Consider the following 21,705-nt stretch of genomic DNA (forward strand, 5'->3'; position numbering starts at 1 on the left):
AGTGTACGGGCTCCTTCAAAGACCAGTGATAGGCTGGGGACTGGCAGTCCGTTGCTCTACCCAGCAGTGGGAAAGAGGGCACGTGGGGACAGTGAGAGAGCGTGTACTGGCCGGAAGGTTTCACTCACAGGTAGCATCGCAGGGTGAGTGAGGGCCCCCAAAATATACGTCCGCCTCCTAACCTTGGAACCTATGAACACGGCCTTCAGTGGAAACACCAGCTTTGCAGGGGACATTAAGGACCTAGATGGCCAGCAGGTGGCATGGTAGTTAGGGCACTGGATCCCACACGGCCAGCTCTACAGTTCGAGTCCTGGACTCAGCAGACTGAAAAACATGCTGGGCGCATGTGTGAGGATGCCCAGAATCCTAAGAGGAGAATGAAGAAGGAATCGTGGCACGGTAATAGCCCCCTTGCGAGTTGCTTTCTCACTCTCTTTCTTTCTTTCTGACAAATGCACACATACTATGGTAAAAATGTTTAAAAAAAAAAAAAATTAAGGCCCTAGAGACAAGATCATTCCAAATTCCCTGGGGGCCCTAAATGCAGTGACGGTGTCTTTCTAAGAGGCAGCAGAGGAGGAGAGCTCCCAGACACCGAGCTCAAGGCCAGGTGTAGGCAGAGGCAGAGAGTGGAAAGATGTGGCCGCAGGGGTCGCTCAGAGCCACCAGAAGCTGGAAGAGGTGAGAGAAAGGAGGAAGAGGGAACCCTTGGAACCTTTCAGGGAGTGCTTAAATGTTTTCAAACACCAAGTTGTCAGCTCTGGGACACTAAGACAGGTGGTCTCACCAACTCCATGGTGTCTTGGCTGATCGAAAGGATAAGGGCGGAGGGCCCACTTGCCTAGGAGGCTTCAAAGAGGCATTGAGGGGCCAGCAGGTGGCGTGGTGGTTAAGGTGTTGAACTCCCACATGGCTGGTCTGCAGTTTGAGTCCCAAACCCGTGGCTTGAAAATCATGCTAGTGTGTGTGTGCCCAAGATCCCAGGAGGAGAATGGAGAAGGGATTGTGGCTACTCCCTTGGTGGGTGATTTCTCACTTTGCCTCTCACTGTCTCTCTCTCACTCTAATCCTGTTAGGAAAAAAAAAAGGCATTGAATATGGGGTGGAGGATGATAGAAGTGGGGAGCCCACAGTCAGCCCCTTCAAATGGCTTCTCAGTACCCAAGACACCAAGTCTCATGCCTTTTTACTGCCCACACTCCTTGTGTCCCCAAGCTAAGTCTCAAGAGTGAGGGGCTGGAGTCACTGCTGTGTTGACAGTGAGCCCACCTGGAACAGGCAGCTCATTGCTCTGTGTGGGAGACACCAGAGATGGCTCTTCTCCCCTCCTTCCCCCATGGTAGTGGCCCGGGATCGGCCTCAGGTCTTTCCGCATTGGTCCTGGTCTCCACTCCAAACTTACTTCTGCCCTGCAGCTTCCCGACCTCTTGCCTGTGCAGTAATGCCAGACTTCAGACTCTGCGTTGCGGGACACAGGTTGGTGCTCCTGGCAAACTCCTAACTACCCTTCAAAACCCACTGCTCCTGGCCAGCCTCCTCATTCCCCTTACAAAGTGAATGATTCTTCCACAGTACCGCCTCCTCACGTCCACCTGTTTACAAGATATAATACTGCCCAGTATGTACGCCATCCCACCCTGGCCTGCCTTTGCTTACACTGGTATTCCCCGCTCACACGTCTGATTCACATCAGCACCCTGGGCCCCCAGCACGATGCTGAAAATGACTAGTTGGATTATACGATACACTGACCAATATTTGCTTGGTCACTCATAGCTACATCGAAGCTAAAAGTCCAAAATGTCCAAGTTATAAATCCTTCTCTACAGTTCCCCGTCCCCGGGCGCCCAGCAGTGACTGCCGTTTGAATACCTCTCTGCAAGGACCAGGACGAGGGTGGCTTTCTACCCGGACAGACCTCTCTCTTTGGGGTCCTGTGTGGCATCAGTACCTAGGTATCTCAATACGTGGTGATAGTTCTTCACGTTGTAAGAGAGGACCAGGCTATTCCAGCCAGAAGAACTGTGGGGCAGGGGGGTCTCTAGGGACAAACTGGAGGGCTGTCACATAAAGGGGACGTGGATGGTAGAGGGGCCCAAACGAGAAACGATTCCTTATACCAGAGAAGAAAAGGCCATTGGCAGCCACCACCAACCAAGTTCTCAGTGCTGTCGGCCCGGGTGTCACTCCTGAGGCCAGGACCAGCAGGGAATTCTTGCCACCTCCCTGGCCTAAGCCACTGCAACCACAAGCTCGCCTGCTAGTCGTCCCCTGAGCCTTCATTTCCACCTGCTCATTTACGCATGACACCTGTCTCTGCAGGAGAGAGACGTTTTCTTTCTAGCCTGGCTTCTTAACCTGACAGAGAGCGCCATTTGCTGGCTCATGCTGAGGAAGGCCAGATCTGACTCCGGCCCTGCGGGTCATCGCCAGTACCTGATCCGCAGAGAGAGGGTCTGGTTGTGTCTCCATTTGGACGACGCGGGCTGGATGTTGTGCTTAATGCTTTCGTTACTTCTGTCAACAACAGCTGGCGGCGAGGAGCCGTTTATTACAACTTCAGCTCTGGGAGGGGAAAAAAAAGGAAGAGGGTAGATGTGATCCTTTAGCATGCCTGTGACAAGTCTAATAGTTTTGTTTTTGCACGGGCGTGAATGTAAACTTCTGCAGAAGCGCAAAATTGCAGTTATTACCTGAGAAAGGAAGGGAGTCTGTTTATCTCCTAGAAATGCACAAACCCCCTCCCTCAGGTAGAACTGAGGAACACAGAAAGGGAGGGCATTAAAACTATCTTTCTCCCCTCCGTCTCCTGACGTTTCCCCAGTGCAACCTGCCAGTCACTGGCAGAAAAGCGATGTTTCCTGCTCGGGCTCTTGATAAAGAACTCCACAAGGAGCAGTTCCGTTAGCCGCTGGCTCTCACGTAACGGCTTATGAACTTAATAAAGAGAAAAACAGCTCAGACCAGGGCGATGTCATTGTAGCCCATGGCTTCTCCCTTCTCTCTCTTCCCGCCAATCTCTCGTCGGTAACCCTGAGATGCCACTCTGCTACAGAATTATCCAAACTGTCTCTCTCTGCCTCTACTGTCAAAGGGGGATCGCCCTCATTTGTATTCACCTAATGGGCCAATACAACAGGTGCTTAATTAATAAGTATTGTATTTGAATTTGAAATTGGGGTTCGGAGTGCATAAAGGAGCTGACCAGCTCTGTCTTCCTGGGACAAATCATAATTCTGGATACACAGCATCTCACACCCAGCTCGGGAGTGCCAGACATCGGAGGATACACTTGAATTCAGAGGCTTGAAATCTATGTCAGTAGGTTTCTAAGAAACCAGGTTACAATTCTATCTTTCGTGACAGTCTAGGAGCTGGGCCGCCTTCTGCCGGATACACACAGGTACTTGTGGGTCACATCCGAAGTTCCTTTTGTCTGTGCTGACAACAGATTCTCCCAGTTAGAACCATAAATGGATTTGCGATGGCAAATTCTGGAGCTTTAAAGAGTTCAAACTGAACATTGACATCCTTTGCATGGATCTCGGAACAGCAAGTTAGAAAAGATGAAATCCTATTAGTGAGGTCTAAGCCCAATGCTTCGTTTTGCAGATGGAGAAGAAATTCATTTAAGGGTTTGTGCTGTCTCTCACATCGCTCCATCCCCCTACCTTCACTGCTCAGTGTTCTTGACTCCTCTGACTGATAGCCTCATCTTGGATTCAAATACCTATAACGCGGGGCCAGCAGATGGCATAATGGTTACATCGCTGGACTCCCACGTAGTTGACCTTGGTTCGAGTTACGGACATGGCGACTTAAAACCCATGCTGGACGTGCGTGCCCAAAATCCTGAGAGGAGAATGGAGGAGAAGGGATTGTAGCATGGCCAGCCCCCTTGAAGGGGGTGATTTCTCGCTCGCTCTCTGTCTCTATCTCTCTGGGGAGAGCACGTGACCTATAGCAAAATTCTCTCTCTAAAAACAAAACAAAAAAACAAATATACGTAACTTTACAGGAGATGGAAAAATGAAAGGATTTTGAGGAAAGACACATGGACTCTGAGCATGCATCTTAAGGGAGCCTATGAGAGAAAACAGAACTCTTATCCTTTGGAATTTTGACTGTTTTTATGGAAGGAAACAGAAGGTACCATGGAAAGAATTCATAAGGCCGTGTGACTGTAGACAGATCACTTTACCTGTCTGATCCACAGTTTCCCCATGTATAGGAAAAAAGTGTGGAAGAGGTAGATACCTAGCTTTAAGGTTCTAGAATCTAAAAGGTCCACCACTGGCCCCATGTCAGGGACTCTGGCAGGAGCTGGTATGATTGCCTTTCTTGGCACCTCTGTTTGTGTGACCATAGGCAGAAGCAGAAACCTCAGGACTATAGATGGGACATCCGCACCCCAAGACGTCAAGCTTCACTGCAGCTTGTGTGGGAGCTGGTCATGTTTGTGACGAGGAGTTGACTTCCTAGGAGGCAGGCTGGTGTTCGTCTCAGTAGTCAGTGACTGGGGCCTGGCAGCTCATGGCTAATGGTGGATTCAGTCTAGTCCGATGCTTCCCATAAGCTGTACCTTATTGGATGACACCCCGGGTTCTCGCAGGGAAGAAAGATCTACAGAGGTACGCTGTCAGGGAAGCTCACAGAGTAGACCTGCCCAAGGACTTCCAGGAGGGGTTTCCAGACGTGGCTTGCATACTACGGAGTGGCCACACAGAAGCAGGTGGTGTCAGGGGAGGCAGGGAGGAGGCACGGATAGTGCTGAAATTCCATTTCTGTCCCCACTTCCTCACGTCGCCTTGGACGGGCCCTGTGTGGCCAGCCATGGTCTGTCTTTAACCTTGGCTCTGTCACTATCTGGCTGGGGACTTGGGAACATCCCTTCAGGTCTCTGATCTTTGCCTTCTTATCTGCAAAATAAAGGGGATGGATTGATAATCCCAGAGACCGTATTGGTGCACAAGTTTTATTTTTTTATGACTTTATTTATTGAGAGATTTTTGCTATAGGGTGTGTGTGCTCACCAGGAAGATAGAAAGTGAGAAATCACCCCCCCCTGGGGGTTGGGGGGCGGGGGAGATGGCCTTGCTGCAATCCTTTCTCCTCCATTATCCTCTTGGGATTTTGGGCATGCATGCACAAGTGTCCGGCATGAATTTTAAGCTGCTGGGTCCAGGACTCAAACCATGGTTGACCACGTGGGAGTCCAGTGATGTAACCATTACACCGTCTGCTCTTTCCTTGGTTCATGGGTTTTATATGCTTCATGTTGCACAAACATGGCTGGATTCCTAAACTGAGGTCTTCCTCTCCCCAGTACTCCATCTGTCTTCTAGATGACACTAGAGGTACATTTCATGGTTATGATGCTCTTCCTCCTAACTCCTGACCCATCACCCTCAGGGATCATCTTCTGATGCCTTGGGTACATCCTCACTGATGCTAATGAACCGCAGTGAATACCTTTCACACCTCGAGTTCTAGGGCTGCTGCCTAGCCCTGTGTACTGAGCAGCTGTAATCCCAATGTTATTCTAGCAAACACCAGGCTAACGACAGGGCTGCCTGGCTTCCAGAACGTTCTTTCCACTTCTCATACTCAATTCTTTTTCTTTTTTATAGAGAGAATTTTGTTATAGGCTGTGTGCACTCGCCAGAGAGACAGAGAGAGACAGAAAGCAAGAAGTCGCCACCCAGAGGGGACAGCCATGCCATAGTCCCTTCTCTTCCATTCTTCTTTCGGGATTTGGGGTACACATGCTCATGCCCGCGGTGATTTGGAAGTTGCCAGGCCCGGGACTCAAACCATGGCCAACTGTGGGAGTCTGGTGACGTAACTATTAAACCATCTGCTCGTCCCCTCATAGTCAATTCTTAAGAGTCTGCATCTCCCTCAGTTACCACCGGGACTTGGGCTTGAGCAACAGTGACATCTTTCTCCAAAAAGCGGGTATCTTCCCTTAGAGAATAGACAGGTACTTGGAGATACATGGCCTGCTCCATTATTTCTGCCATCTCATTCCACCAGGTAGAACCTAAGCTTCATTTTCAACACCAAGGTGGCTAAGAGGTCATTAGTGGTCTAGAAGTTAGGAGGCCCCCGACTGAGGGGACAGTTTCTTGAGTCAATTTTGCCAGCTCAGAAACGAACTTGACAGGTCTCTTAGGGTCGAGAGCCCTAACAAATAAGGAAGGACAAGTAATAGAGTCTCCTCCAGATAACGTGGATTGCTTATTCCCAGTCTAGCCAGGACGGAATATTGAGGACGCAAAACACGGTCTGTATTTTAGGGAGTGGCCTTCGTTTGTGTAAGATAACCCGGCATCTCCTTCCAGTACGTCTTAAACTGAGGTTTAAGATTACAGGCCGTGGTTTGGGGACACTTTCGATGGTGGAGAGTGGAGACCCGGAACACTGTCTGACCACACCAGGGGCAAGCCTGGGCTGGGGGCTGGGACACCATTTGTTGCATATTTCCCTGCATCATGCTGTCTGCGCACCAGCGGCCCCCAGGCCAGCACTGTTCTTCAGGTGAAATGATCACGCTCTTTCTAAGTTGACAGTGTACGTTCGATAATCAGGGTAAACTTCACTGTTTGACTCCCTGAATATTTAAAAAGGTCTCAGCAAAGTTCCCGGCTGCCTTATTTTCCATCTTAATCTTCTGCACAAGCCATCTCCTGCAATGAAATTAGGCGAAAGTCCGGGTTCCCTTCAGGGTCTCCATTGCTTAGCAGAAATGCAAGGTATGAGTAAGCTCATTGGCCGCCCAAGCACTCCGAAGTGGGTGGGCTCTTTTCCAGAAAGCGTCTCTTATCCATCTGTGTTTTCCCATCCCTGTAGCCTCTAGACCTTGGTTGATTTTGTGTGATCTTCCATCCACAGCTCCTCCCAAAAGTGATTAGGAAAGTGCAAAGCCAAAGTGAAATGAAACAGATCTATTTGCTAAGTGAGAAGGGCACCATCCAGCAAAGAGGAGAAGCAGATTAATAGCTGCCTTACAGCAAAAACAAATGAACACAAAATCTAATTTACAAACCTATTAGATTTGCTATGTAAGCTGTTCACAGCTGATCTGATTGTACCTCTGCCTCCAGAATTCCTGCAAGACAAAGGAAATGCATTATTTATAAACCCAGCTCTTCTTTACAGAGCCCTCTTCAGTCGCCAGGAGATCCCATAGCCCACCTGGGGAACTACAGAGGGAAGGTGTGCTCTCACTCTGCACTTTCCAGAGTGGGCAGAGTCCTGGGCCCAGCCACACTCCAAGCTTTTTACAGGAAAGGGGTCCTACTGGATCCTCCCCTGCCTCCCACTTGAACATGGTTTGAATTAGCACTGTCATTTCCATGTGAAACTCCCATTGGAGACTGAAAATAAACCTCCTTGGGATTAGTCTCACTTAATTAATCCCATTGGGTAGCACGATTCAGCACAACTCAGTGTCTGCCCGTCTTCAGGTCGTTTTACTAACACGTGCTCATGTGCTGCCTTCTGTTTTTAAGTTTTGCTATAGGGCTCTTGCGCTTGCCAGAGAGAGGCAGGGAGGGGGAGAGAGAGTGAGAATTCACCCCCCAGGGAGGATGGCAATGCTGTAATCTGTTCTCCTCTCAGAATTTTGGGCATGCATGTACACGTGCCTGGCGTATTTTTCATGCCGTCAGATCCAGGACTCAAACTATGGAGTCAGCTATGTGGGATCCTGCTGCTTAACCACTGTGCCACTGGCTGGTCTAAGATGCTGTCTGTCCCGTTCCCTCCAACCTTGAGATACTGGGAACTCAACAGAGGAAGGAGATGGACTCAGCTGTGCTTGCAGCAAGTGTGGTAACCATTTGCTTTTTGGTGACAGGAGCTAATATTAAGTGGTGTTATTTGGTAGGGGTGAGGGAGGGGGGCGGGTGAGTAATGGGGTCCTTTACCCCTTCCTCTGAAGTATAGGCTTTTCGAGTAAACTCGTAAGGCTCGCTCTCTTCCGTTCTGTCAGGTTCCGTTCCGTCTCCCCACACAGTCTCACCCTGTCTGCTGTCATCCTAGGCCGGAGGGTGAATGAATACCTGCACCCCTGCCAACCCATTTTGTGCCGTGTGTGTTTTAGAGACTAATTATTAATACAAAAAAAAAATTCCCCACTGATTTATAGGGTGTGTGGTGTGGGAGGGAGGATACTTCATACTTCTCTCACTTTTTAAAGTTCTATTCAGCCTTTCTGTCAAGATGTTGGTCACTCTGAGAAAAAACAAACAAAAACAAAAAAAACAAGGCAACAGTGGACATCACTGAGTAAGTTGTATATTTGAAGGCATCCTGTCATTAGGTGAGACCACTTTGGGTGGAGTTAATTTTTTTTTTAGATAATTATATTATTTAACTTTATTATTTTTAAAATATGACCATAGAGGGACAGAGAGAGAGAGAGACAGACAGAGACAGAGAGACAGAGAAAGAAAATGAGAAAGCAAGCTACCAGGTTCGGGACTCAAACTGCAGTCAACCATTTGGGAGTAATCACCATGACACCTGCTGGCCTTGGGTGGAGTTAATTCTTATTCCTAAACTGAGTTTAAGTCTGGATTTTCCCACATGTTTTCCTTGGGATTAGTTTATGCATTATGTAAAAATGCGTACATGTACATATACACACACACACACACACGTAACTATGTAATATTTATGTATATTTAAATATACACATCTTTTCCTGATAGATTGGAATAACTTTTTTCTTTTTCTTTTTTTTTTTTTTTTTTAGGGAGGGATTTTTGCTACAGGGTACATGCACTGGCCAGAGACAGAAAGTGAGAAATCACCCCTCAGGGGGCATGGCCATGCTGCAGTTTCTCCTCCTCCAGGCTCCTCTTGGGATTTGGGGCATGCATGCACACATGCCTGGCATGAGTTTTAAGCCACCAGGTCAGGAACTTGAATCACAGTCAACTACATGGGAGTCCAGTGAGGTAACCATTACACTATCTAGTGGTCCCTGGACTATCTTTTTAATGCTATTGGGCAATGGGCAGCATTTTCTCATTTCACAGCCAGACAAGTAGACAACAGGGGCACGCTATAATGTACCCAGGGTCTCATCGCAGTTGTTTCTTTAGGTCTCAAGGTGGTTTTTTTTGTTTGTTTTGTTTACTGGGTTTATTTATTCTGTGAGTGGTCAAGGGAAAGAGAAAGAGAGATAGAGAAACAGCATTCCCATGAGGCTCTTGATACCACAGCCCACCCCAAACTTGAGCCAGCCATGGAGCATGGACACATGCATACCCCGTTACCCCGTGTACACTCAGGGAACTCGCCAGACCTGAACACACAACCTTTCTATGTGGCTCACGTTCACAGAACATTGCATTTTACTGCTGCACCACAGTTCTGCCCTCAAATTTATTTCTTCATTACACAGGGTATTATTGATATTTCTCATTGCAATGTAATGTGTAATATTTATTTTTTGGATCTCTCCTCATTTTCCCTTAAGATGGCAAAGTTACCAGCAGTTAGCGTAATGGCTATGTCACTGGACTCCCAGGTAGTCGACCACGGCTTGCATCCCGTACCTGGTGGCTTAAAACTCACGCCGGGCGCGTGTGCATGCGTGACCAAGATCCCGAGAGGAGAATGGAGGACAAGGGATTGTGGCATGGCCATCCCCCCTGGGGGGTGATTTCTCGCTTTCTGTCTCTATGTCTCTCTCTGTCTGGCGAGCACACGCGCCGTGTAGTGAAAACCTCTCCAAAAAAAAAAAAAAAAAAAAGATGGCAAAGTTCTTGCCCTGCCTGCTTGGGCCCTGGGAGTGTCTGGCCAGCTCTGGACCCTGTAACCCTAGTTCATCGGGGTCAGGCCCCAAGGGCTTTGCTGGACGTGTTGCTATCCAGTTTCACGCTCCTTCAACCCCAGTCTTTTCCAAGCCAGTCCCCTCTTGGAGGAGGGAAGGCCTCCCCGGACAGATATTAAGTGAAGTGCTATAATTAAAACTACAATAATAGCTAATGAAAAGTTAATGGAACAGAAGAGGCTGTCCAGAAATGTCACACTTAACAATTAATACACAATCTTAAAAAATATTATCAAAGAGAAATCTAATGCACAGCCTGAAGTAACTGCTTAACAATCTGAGGTGAGTGGGAGAAAGTCAGTTGGGTGTCTACCCTGTTGGAGACCACAAATTAATTTTCAAATGGATTTAATCAGCGTTACCAAGCTTCAATGATTCCTGTATTCCTATCACCATTTGGCCATGTATGTCAACACCACTTACTATTATTTCCTTTTTTTTTTTTTTAAAGGTTTTGCCATGGGGAGTGTGTGATCACTGGAAAGAGACAGACAATAAGAGGGAAAGTGAGACATCACCCCTCAGGGGGGTTGACCATATCACAATCCCTTCTCCTCCCTTCTTCACTCTCTGGGATTTTGGGCACATACGCACATGTACACGGTGTGATTTTCAAGTCATCGGATCCAGGACTTGAACTGTGGTTGGCCATGGGAGTTCAGAGTCTTAATCCCTATGCCACCTGCTGGCTCCCACTAGTATCTGCTTAATTTTTAAAACTGATTCATCTTTAAAAACTTACCCTTATCCTAAGGAATAACAACTGTGAAATACAGATGTGATATGATTACATACTAATTTATAATAAAACCACAGAACTAGGCCAGCCAGTGGTGTGGTGGTTAAGGTGGTTGGATCCCAATGGCTGACTGCTTGGTTGGAGGCCTGAACCCAGTGACTTGAAAAACATGTTGAGAAGGCAGCAGGTGGAGTCATGGTTATGCATATTCCCTATAGCAAATTATTTAAAAATTTAAGAAAATCCAAACTAACCCACAGAACTATTAACACAAAAATATGTATCGATGGAGTTCCTAACGTCATCTTACATTATCAGGAGAGGTAGTAGGCATACCGGCACCACCCTCTGGGAAAGATCGCATTAAACAGGTAAATATTTAAAGGAGGCAAATCATAAGAAACCGGTAAAGACCTGGAAGAGACTATTTATCATGTCTTTGATGAAGGCTGTAGTGTATTTGAAGAACCTTTTAAATTCAGAAGGATAAGAAGAAATCATGAGAGAAAATGTGGACAGATTTGACTTCATAAACACCTAAAACTCTACTTATTCAAAAAGCAAACCCCAACAAATCTGGTTCACCGTCTTTCATGAAGTCTAAAAGGGCTCCAGGTGAGGACCTCACTGCATCTAATTTAATGTTCTTCCTCACTGACTCAATGAAAATTTATTTGAGTGATATGATATTTTGGTCTCTTGCAAAGTTAGACAAATAAAGCCCCCGCCTTCATGGGCAGCTCAGGCAGTGGCAAAGACGTTCATTCCTTTTTTTTTTTTTTTTTTTTTTATGTTTGTTTTTGCTGGAGGGCGCATGTGCTCACTGAGAGGAGAGAGGGAGGAGAAAAGGAGGAGAGAGAGAGATCCTCTCAGATCCCCTCATGCACGCATGTACATGCACCTGGTGTGCTTTTCAAGCCTCTGGATCCAGGACTTGAACCAGTCAGTCTTCTGCCTGAACCACATGCCACAAGCTGGCTCAGTTTTTAAAAGTGTATTTCTAGAAAGCACGAGAAAGACAGACAGAAAGCATCCCCCAAGTGAGCCCAGAATAATGGTTATGTCACTGAACTCCCACACAGTTCACTGTGGTTCAAGTCCCAGATCCGGCAGCTTAAAACTCATGCTGGGCATGTGTGTGTGCGTGCCCAAGACCCTGGGAGGACAATGGAGAAGGAATTGTGGCCTGGCTATACCCCTTGGGGGTGATTTCTCGCTTTCTGTCTTTCCGGGGAGCACATATACCCACCTTATAGCAAAAAAAAAAAAAAAAAAAAAAAAAAAACTCTCAAAGAAAAAGAAAAGAAAGCATCCCCTAAGGAGATGCGACTATACAATCTCCTCTCCTCTGTCTCTCCATTCTGTCAGGAGGTAGGGCGTGCACACACGTGCTTGGCATCTTTCTTAAGCCATTGGCGCCAAGATTCAAACTGCATTTGGCTACTTGGGATCTGGCTTCGTGTGCATAGATCTTAACCACTGGGCTATGGGCCTGGCCCTCATTCATTTTTTTTTTTTTTTTCCTTCTCCCTCCCTCTCAGTCCCCAACTCTTCACCAGCTTTATAAAGGTATAGTTGACAGATAGAAATTATATTTGCGATGTGCAGCATGATGTTTTGATAGTGCATGAATTTTTTTTATTTATTTTTTTTTTGGAGAGGTTTCTTTTTTTTTTTTTTATTTTGCTATAGGGCGCATTAGCTCACCAGACAGAGAGAGATAGAGACAGAAAGTGAGAAATCACCCCCCAGGGGAGATGGTCACACCGCAGTCCCTTCTCCTCTCAGGATCTTGGGCACGCACGCACATGCGCCCGGCGTGAGTTTTAAGCCACCGGGTCCGGGACGCGAACCGCGGTCGACTACGTGGGAGTCCAGCGACATAGCCATTACGCTAACTGCTGGTCCCCTTGCATGCATTTCAAAATGATTCAATCAAGCTCATTACCATAGCCAGCAACTCACATCCTTACCCTTTTTTTTTTTGGTGTCAGAACATTCTTTTTTTCTTTTAAAGCATACTTATTCCTTCCATGAGCAAGAGAGACAGACAGATTGTACCCCACAGAGCCTAGAAGCTGCAGTCCATCCACTCCCAGTCTCAGTGAGCCCTGACCATGGGCTTGTGCGCCTGCTGGAAGCTTCCCATGGGGGTCAGGCCTGCAGGGCATCATGTTTGCTGCCGTGCCACTGTCCTGCCCCCTGTGGTCAGAACGTTTATCTCCTCTTAGCAATTTTCAAGTATATGATATTAAAACCGTGATAATATTGGTATTAAATGTTATTAGCTATAGTTGCCGCACTGTAGGTTAGATCTCCAGATCTTATTCTTCCCTTTTAAAGAGAGATGTTTGCTATCGGGCACGTGTGCTTGATGGAGAGACATAGAGACAGAGAGCAAGAAATTACCCCTTGAGGAGATGAGGAAGCCACCGTCCCTTCTCCATTCTCATCTCAGGATCTTGGGCACGTGTCGTGCCTGGCGTGAGTTTTAATCCGCCGGGTCCAGGACTCGAACCGCAGTCGACTATGTGGGAGCCCAGCAACGTAACTATTATGCCATCTGTTGGCCCCTGAGTCTTGGTGTTCTTTGGCTAGTATCTCTGTCTCCTGCTCCCACAATCCCCAGGCTGGTATGAGAGGTGATCAGAAGCACCCCAGCAGCCACCCCCACTGCCTTCCCTTTTCCTTCCTGCAGGCCAGGCCCTGGAGAATGCTGAGTCCTAGTGATGCAGGGTCCCACAAGTCCACGTATTTTTCCACGCAACCCTCCCTCTAACTCAGGGTGTTCCCACCTTAGCAGTGTTGACTCTCTAATAGGGATTTTTCTTGTTCATGGGGCTGGGAGTGGGGTGGCCATCTGTGCTCTGCAGGGGGTGTAGCCTCCATGACTGCTAGTCACGGGTACCAGGAGCCCTAGTCCTGCCCTAAGTTGTGACAACCAGAAATATCCAGAGGTATCTCCAGTGTCCCCTGGGGCTCCCACTGAGAATCTGGGCTCAACTCATGGTTCTGCCTGGTGACTTTCAAAAGACAAACCCCCTCTCTCCTCTCACCCCTCCAAGGCGGCCCCTCTGTGTCACCTTTCCTCTGTGTCACCTTTCTGTCCTAGCCTAACCCAAGATCGGTGCCTCCCTTCCAAAACCAGCCCCATTTCTGATTCTCAGCCACCTTCCCTCCTTCTCCCAGAACACTCCATTCCATTACAGCATTTGTCACCTCCTTCTCACATTTAATGATTTCCTGGAATTACAGATGGGAGGCTTTAAAGAAACCTTGTCATTTACACAATCTGAACTCTTCCTCTCACTGTTGAAGAAACCCAGGCCTGGGGAGGGGTTGTGTCCCAGTTTCAGCTTCCTCAGCAGCTCCCCACACTAAAGTGTTAGCCCTTGCAGGTGCGGGTGCATATTAGCCAAGCGTTTGATCATTTGTGTCTGGGTGCTTTGACATCTGGGGCTTCGCTGGCCCTAGAGGGACTGCCCCTCCCAGAGCTAGTCGCATCCTAGAGAGGGTAAACAACTTGCTTGGGAGTGCATCTTTCAAATACAACACCGACCAATCCAGGGCCAATGTTCCCCATGCCTCCACCCACCCACCCCAGACAGGTATTAGACAACTGGAAACAGCCCCTCCGCCCCAGAGCCCACCGAAATTCTCCTGACTAGCCTGTCCTAAGCCGCTTACCCTGCCTCTTTGGCCTCCTCCAGTCCTTCCTATGGAAACCACAAGGGAAGCTCTTGCAACATATTGACATTATTCCACCCTCTCTCTGGCTCCTTCTGACCCTGGTGTTTTCCTGTGTGGCCCACCCTACCCCCCCCCAAGATGAGGAGAGGTGTGCCCACTCCTCTTTGCACCTGTGGGTATAAGGAACCATCTCCCCAGTGGCTTTGATCTGATCTTTTGGGTCTGTCATGCCTGGGAACTGCATTTCTGTTTAGCCTCTTCTCCTAAGCCCAATTGAAAAAAATTTTTTTTTAAATGTATTTATTTCTACCATGAGTACGAGACATACACAGCCTCTCCAATAGGGTCTTGAGACAAGACATTTGAACACTATAAAGAACTCTAGGGCCAGCCTGGTGGCGTGGAGGTTAAGGAAGTTGGTCCCATATGGCCAAATCCCTGGTTGGAAACTCGGACCCTGCAAGTTGCAAAACACACTGGGTATGTGTGTGTGTGTGCACGCCCAAAATACTAAGAGAAGAACAGTGGAGAAGGGATTCTGAATGATCATCCCCCTGGGGGAGGGGGTACTTTCTCCGTTTCTCCCTCTCTCTGTCTCCAGCAAGTGCACATGCCCTATAGAAAAAAAAAAAAGACTCTCTAAAACAAGGCACAATATTAGGACCACGTTTTACAATATTCTCAGCCATAGCAGTGACAGAGGACGACTGTTTTCAAGGTCTGCATTTTAGAATATTGATTTTGTTCCACCTCGGACATGGTATTCCCTCCTGGAAGCGTGTGCAGAGTAAACTAAGCCGATGAATATAGGTGAAACCTGTTTGCACACAGGGCCGGCCACTGTCATGTTTGCCACCTTGGCCCTCACAGTGCCTTACCCAAGTGGGGCTCAGTGAATTACATCAAACTTCAGCGTTAAATGGATTTTTCTTCTAAGGGTTTCTCTGCAGTTTGCGTGCCGTGTCTGGCCCGTGCGCGACACCTCCTCCCCGCCCAGAGATCCACAGGACGGAGCAGACTGTCACTCAGAGCAGCTCAGACGGCAGATGTTAGGCTCTAGGATGAATCCTGTGAGTGGACAAGGGATTTGGTCTTTTTTTTTCTAATTAGGCTTTGCCTCAACGTTAATAAAATAAGCTTACATTCTTGTGACAGAGAACGGCTGATACCTGTTTGGTTCCATGACAGGAGGTGCTCGGGTGAGCAAAATTTGCTAAAGAACATTCCCAAAGGGCTGAAATCTTAGAAACACAGATGCTCTTGGGTCATCCAAATGAGAAAATATATGGAAGAGCACTTGGCGCACCAGAAAGAGTTCTATAGGGCGAGGCGTCATCCGAGTTGTAACGACTGTGCCACATGCGTGTCTGTGCATGTAACCCGGTCACAGTGCGCTCAGCCACACTGATGGTAGCAGCCGACCGTTTCAAAGGCGCACACTTTACCATGTCAGTTTTGTTCCCACCTCAGGTATGATACTCCTTGTTGGCAGAGTGTGTGTAGTAAACTTAAGACAGTGAATGAAAATGATACGTTAAAACAAAGTGGGCCGAGGGACCAGCAGATGGTGTAGAGATTAAGGTGCGGGGCTCCCACATGGTCGACCATGGTTCAAGTCCCGGACCCTGGACATGATGGTAGGATAATCTCACCAGGCTCAGGTGCATGTGGGCCCAAAAATACCAAGAGGAGGATAGAGGACAAAGGATTCTGGTGTGACCATTGCCCCTGGGAGGTGATTTCTCATTTTCCCACTCTCTGTGTTGTATCTCCAGTGAGTGTCAGCGCCCTATGGCAAAACCCTAATTTTTTTTTTTTTAAGTGGGCCTGCAGATGGTGTGGTGGTTAAGGTACTGGATCCTGCATGGTTGACTGCACAGTTTGCGTCCCGGACCCAGCACCTCGAAAAACATGCCAGGCATGTGTGTGCGTGTACCCAGAATTCTGAAGGAGAGTAGAAGAGAAGGGACTGCAGTGTTGCCATCCACCTGGGAGGTGATTTCTCCTTTCCCTCTCTTTCTCTGTGTCTCTCTTTGGTGAGTACATATGCCCTATAGCAAAAACTAAAAAAAAAAAAAAAAAGTGGGCCAACTGATGGCCCGGTGGTTAAGACCACCGGCTCCCACATAGCCACCTACGGTCCCAGTTTGAGTCTCGAACCCTATGGCTTGAACAAAACACACCAGGCATGTGTGCATGCCCAAAGTCCTGGACAGAGAAGTAGACAGATTGCAGCATGACCATACCGAATGGGGGTGCTCTCTCACTTTCTCTCTCTCTCCTCTCTCTCTTTCCTCTTGTAAGTGCATGCACCTCCTGGTGAATTTTAAAAGCAAAACTGCACAGTCAGACCTGTGTTATGACAAGCAATTAGCAAACCTGTTTAACCTCTTCACCCAAGTCCAATTAAAAAATTTTTGAGGTTTATTTATTTATTTCTACCATGAGCAAGAGAGAGAGGGAGAGACAGAGACAGACAGGCAGTACCCCCAGCAGGGCTCTGGCACCTCAGTCTACCCTCAGCCTGCCCTGGATCTGGTCCCTTGTGTGCTCAGTATATACGCAGAGAGGTCTCAGGACTTGAACCTGGAACCTTCCCATGTAGGTCAGCCTTGCAGAGAGCAGCATTTTACCACTGTAGCACTGTCTGGCCACTAAGTGTTTATTTACTTTTATTGTTATTGCTAACTGACCAATTATAATTGAATATGTTTATGGAGTACAGTGTGATTGTTAAAATTGCCATAGGATGCTTGTGCTTGCCAGAGACAGAGAGAGGGAGAGATGAGAGAGAGAGAGATCCCCTAATGGGGTATGGTCATACCATAGTCCTTTTGCTCCCATTCTTCCTTCCTGTCACTGTTTTGGGCATGTATACACACATGGCCAGTGTGTTTTTCAAGCTACCAGGGCTGGGATTCAAACCCTGGTTGTTTATGTAGGATCTGGCTTCCTTAACCACTGTGCTGTGGGACCAGCCTGCGATATTTTGCTATACGTGTACCAGGCCTAATTATTTATAGATACGGCAATGTCCAGTGTCTAGCTGTGCTAGGATTTCCCATGTTCGCGGTTTCTAGCTGGAGAGTCGGGCTCAGAAAAATGAACCACTGGGGCCCAGTCGTGGTGGAGCAAGGAGTCACGTGTGCTGTTTGGTGGCTGGGCTGTGTGCGAGGCTGGGGTTTGGCTCCTGGCCCAACTGAATGTCCCCCAGCATGTCTGTGGTCTTAGATGACTGGGAGGCTGGTGTGGGAGGATCACAACGTGGTAGAGCCCTGTAAGCAGATGGTGTGGAGGTCAAGGTGCTGGATTCCACATGGTTGACTGCATGGTTCAAGTCCTGGACCTAGCAGCTTTAAAAACATGTCAGGTGCATGTGCACCCAAAATTCTGAGAGGAGAATGCTGGAGAAGGGGTTGTGGTGTGGCCTTCCATCCTAGGGGGGTGATTGATCACTTTCCTTCTCTCTTTCTCCCCCTCCCTCCTCCTCACCCCCTCCCTCTTGCTCCTTCTCCCTGGCAAGCGCACATGCCCTATAGCAAAAATAAAAATAACAGAAAACAAAAAACTCTCTCTCTCTGCCTCTCTCTCTCTCTCTCTCTCTCTCTCTCATGTGCTTGGTCTTGCTCTCTATCTCACATAAAAAAAAAAAAGAAAAGAAAAGAAAATGAACTTTCAGGAGCTGACAGGTTTAATTACGAGTCTGGACCCAACTTAAACAGTTGATTAGTCTTGAGAGAAGAAGATTAAAGTACAACTCATGAATTTGCAGGTGATTCTTCCTTTGCATTTTCGGGATGCTACTGAATTTTTTTCCCCCTCAATTTGTGCAGAAACTCACCGGGGTTCCTAGTGTTGATGCCCCAGGAGACACTGCAAGCCTGTGACTCTATAGGTCCATGGTAGGGGTCAGGCCTGATAGCTTTGCTGATGTTCTCAACAGCCTTGGACACACCTTTTTCTCCATAGCAAATCTACTTTATTTTAAAGTTCATTTCTTCCATGAGAGAGACAGCGAGTGAGACAGAGAAGCAGCACTTCCAACAGAGTCTTAATATCACAGTCTGTCCCCAGCCAGCCCCAGGTCATGGATATACATGTGCCTGGCACACTCACGGTGATCCCTGGACACAAATGGGAATCTTGCGATGTGGGTCAGTCTTGCAGTGTGGAGGTTTGCTGCTATGCCAGCCTCTGGCTCCAGCAAATCTGTTTTTAAAAGTTCACTTAATGGGCCAGTAGGTGGCGTGGTATTTAAGGCACTGGATTCCACATGGCCAACCCTGGCTGGAGTCCTGGACCTGGTGGCTTGCTTCCTCAGTTTCCCTCTCTGGTGAGTGCACATGCCCTATAACAAATCAAGTAATAATAAAATAAACTGTGTAAAAAATGTTCACTTATTTGTTTCTCCATAAGAGAGAAAGAGAGAGAGAGAAAGGGACACCCTCAACAGGATTCTCATGCTGCGATCTACCCTTAGCCTCAGCCAGTCTAGGTCATCATGCTGCTTGCGTAGAAGGATGCCCTGGGACACAAACCCAGGACCTTTCCATGTGAGTGCATTTGTACTAGTTTTATGCCATTGTCTGGCCCCATATATAGCAAGTGTTATCTTTCTACTGAAGCTGATGAACTTCATAGAAACCGAGACCCTTCTGGGCGCAGGCGCTCTAGAGACTGGTGTGGGTTCCAGTCTGGTAGTGGTTTCCATGCCAGGTGAGATCTTGGGTGTCGGGCTGCCAGGAGCACTGGGGGGCCAGTGGAGAGTGTGTGGGCAAGCCCATCAGAGCTTGTCATCTCCAACTCAGCTCTTCTTACTGTCCCTTCTTCCTTCCCATTCAGTATTAGCTCCCTGTCATTTACCCCCGGGGCTCTGACTTCAGCAAACTTTTGCTTGTTAATTGGCTTTCATCAGTACACAGAAAGGTACCAGCTCACTCTTGGTTCTCCTCTTTGCTCAACTGCAGAAAACGTCCCCAAGAACGTAGGGCTTTGATTACGTTCTAGCCAATTTCCTCCGTCTTTATATAAAAGTACTTATAGACATCTGCACATCAAAATGCAATAAACAAGTCACTCAGAAGCCAAGTGTTTCTTGCCATGCGTATTCCTGAGCCTTCCTCTTTCTCATTGTGAAACTCTGGGCCATTATGACTGGGGAGGACAGTATAATTTATCGTCAAAACCAGGACACTTTCAGAATGAGCAGAGGCACCAACCAGAGGAAGCGTACGCTGGGACTACCAATCTACACCTGCCTACCTGCCTTATAAGGAGACAGGCTTTTCTTTTTTGAGATTTTTTTTTTCCCCCGTTAGGGCATGTGTGCTCACCAGAGAGACAGAGAGAGTGAGACAGAAAGCAAGAAACCACCCCCGCCCCCAGAATATTGTCACACAACAATCCCTTCTCCTCCATTCTCTTCTTGGGATTTGGAGCATGCACACACATGCGCCTGACACGAATTTTAAGCCACCAGGTCTGGGACTCCAACTGCGGTCAGTTATGTGGGAGTCTAGCGACATAATCATTCTTCCATCCCCTGGTCCCAGAAGACAGACTTTAAAACACAGACTTTGGGCCAGCTGGTGGTGTGGTGGTAAAGGCAGCTGGGTCCCACATAGCTGACTGGGTGGTTCAAGTCCTGGACCCAGTGGCTTGAAAAACAAACAGGCATGTGCGTACGTGGCCAGAATCCCAAGAGGAGACTGGAGGAGAATGGGCTGCAATGTGGCCATCCCTCCAAGGGGTGCTTTCTCACTTTAGAAGTTGCATCCACTCACTGGAGAGAAAGAGAGAGACAGAGACTGAGACAGACAGAGAGAGAGAGAGAGAGAGAGAGAGAGAGAGAAAGAGAGACTTCAATGACAATTCTGCATTCTAGAATCCCCACTGCTCAAAAACCCGAAAACCAGTGCAGCTGGCTGGGCTGGAGCTGAGAAGCACTGGGTAGAGAAGGCTTCTGGATGGGGCTCATGGCTGCAAAGCCTTTTCCGAGTCTCCTCCACCGCCGTTCTGAAGCCTCTGCTGTGCGGTGAGCCACGCCCTCACTCTGCCTGGTATCCTGGTTCCTTCGGCAGCAGGGGTCCCTTGCTCAGCTGTCATTGCCTCCAGGCTTCTGCTTCACCGCCAGCCCCCTGACCGGAGCTGAGCAGTCAGGGCCTGCTCATCTGTATTGCCACGGGAGGCAGAGAGGCGTGCTGAAGGGCTCTAGCTCTCACCAGGACTTTGCAGACTTTCCTGAGACTTGTCTACACTAGCTGTTTCCACACACCACCCTCTGCTTGTCCCACTCCAATCTGGTTTATGTCTCCATCATTCTGTCGAAAGAACTCTTGTCTGGGACCAGTGGATGTCATAATGGTTACATTGCTGGACTCCCACATTCTTGACTGTGGTTCAAGTCCCAGACCCGGTGGCTTAAAACTCACACCAGACATGGGTGCCTGTGTACCCAAAAATCCCAAGAGGAGAATAGAGAAGGGATTGTGGTGTGGCCATCCCTTCTGGGGGGTGAGTTCTTGCTTTCTGTCTCTCCAGTGAACACATGAGCCCTATAGCATAAAAATTTCTCTTAAAAAAAAAAAAAAAGGAACTTTGGAAACCAGCAGTTAGTGTAACGGCTATGTCGCTGGACTCCCACGTAGTCGACCGTGGTTCGTGTCTCAGACCTGGTGGCTTAGAACTCATGCCGGGCGCGTGTGCGTGCGTGCCCAAGATCCCGGGAGGAGAATGGAGGAGAAGGGATAGTGGCATGACCATCCTCCCTGGGGGGGTGATTTCTCGCTTTCTGTCTCTATGTCTCTCTCTGTCTGGCAAGTACACGTGCCCTATAGCGAAAATCTCTCCAAAAAAAAATAGGAACTTTAGTCTGACTACTTTATAATGGCATTTCTCAGTTCCATCTTACTCAAACCCCATTGACACTTGACAGGAGTGGCCGCTTGTCTTTCCCGGAAAGGAGAACCTGAGACTTCTTGGCTCTGGTTCCTCACTCCTGCCTGGTTGACTCGGTGACCCTGGGCAGACCTCTCCTTTCTGGGAGGGACAGGCAGATGTCACTGGTGGTTGCCCCCTGGAGGAATTGTGACTGGGAAGAGACAAACACCCGAGGTGAATGGATGGGTCAGGGTCTTCAGGGCATCTTTAAGATTCCTTCTGGCTCCGAAAATTCATTATTAAATCATGTCCTCAACACATTTTAAACAGTCAGTGCTGGGGCCGGCAGGTGGCATGGTAGTTAGGGTGCTAGACTCCCATATGGCTGACCATAGTTTGAGTCCCAGCCCTAGTGATCTGAGGGCTCATTTTCTCTCTCTCTCTCTCTCTCTGTCTCTCTTGCTGGTCAAGGTAAAAATAATAATATTAAATAAAAAAAATTCTTTAAGAAAAAAAAAAAAAAGAAATTGCCAAAGGGTGCGTGGGC

The 21,705-nt window shown here is 48.1% G+C and overlaps 1 protein-coding gene across 1 annotated transcript in view; it reads right to left on the bottom strand.

Annotated features, from left to right (window-relative positions):
* The window catches only part of ST8SIA2 (ST8 alpha-N-acetyl-neuraminide alpha-2,8-sialyltransferase 2), a 76,256-nt gene that overhangs the window by 27,973 nt on the left and 26,578 nt on the right, over positions 1–21,705 (bottom strand). The window contains exons 2-3 of the mRNA XM_006142672.3: positions 7,052–7,114; positions 2,440–2,568 (exon numbers count right to left, since the gene is read on the bottom strand). Of these exons, the coding sequence (XP_006142734.1) occupies positions 2,440–2,568; positions 7,052–7,114 (192 nt within the window). The remainder of the gene's footprint in view (positions 1–2,439; positions 2,569–7,051; positions 7,115–21,705) is intronic.

The sequence above is a fragment of the Tupaia chinensis genome, unplaced genomic scaffold (assembly GCF_000334495.1).
Source record: "Tupaia chinensis unplaced genomic scaffold, TupChi_1.0 Scaffold000078_1, whole genome shotgun sequence".
Taxonomy (NCBI): Eukaryota; Metazoa; Chordata; class Mammalia; order Scandentia; family Tupaiidae; genus Tupaia; species Tupaia belangeri.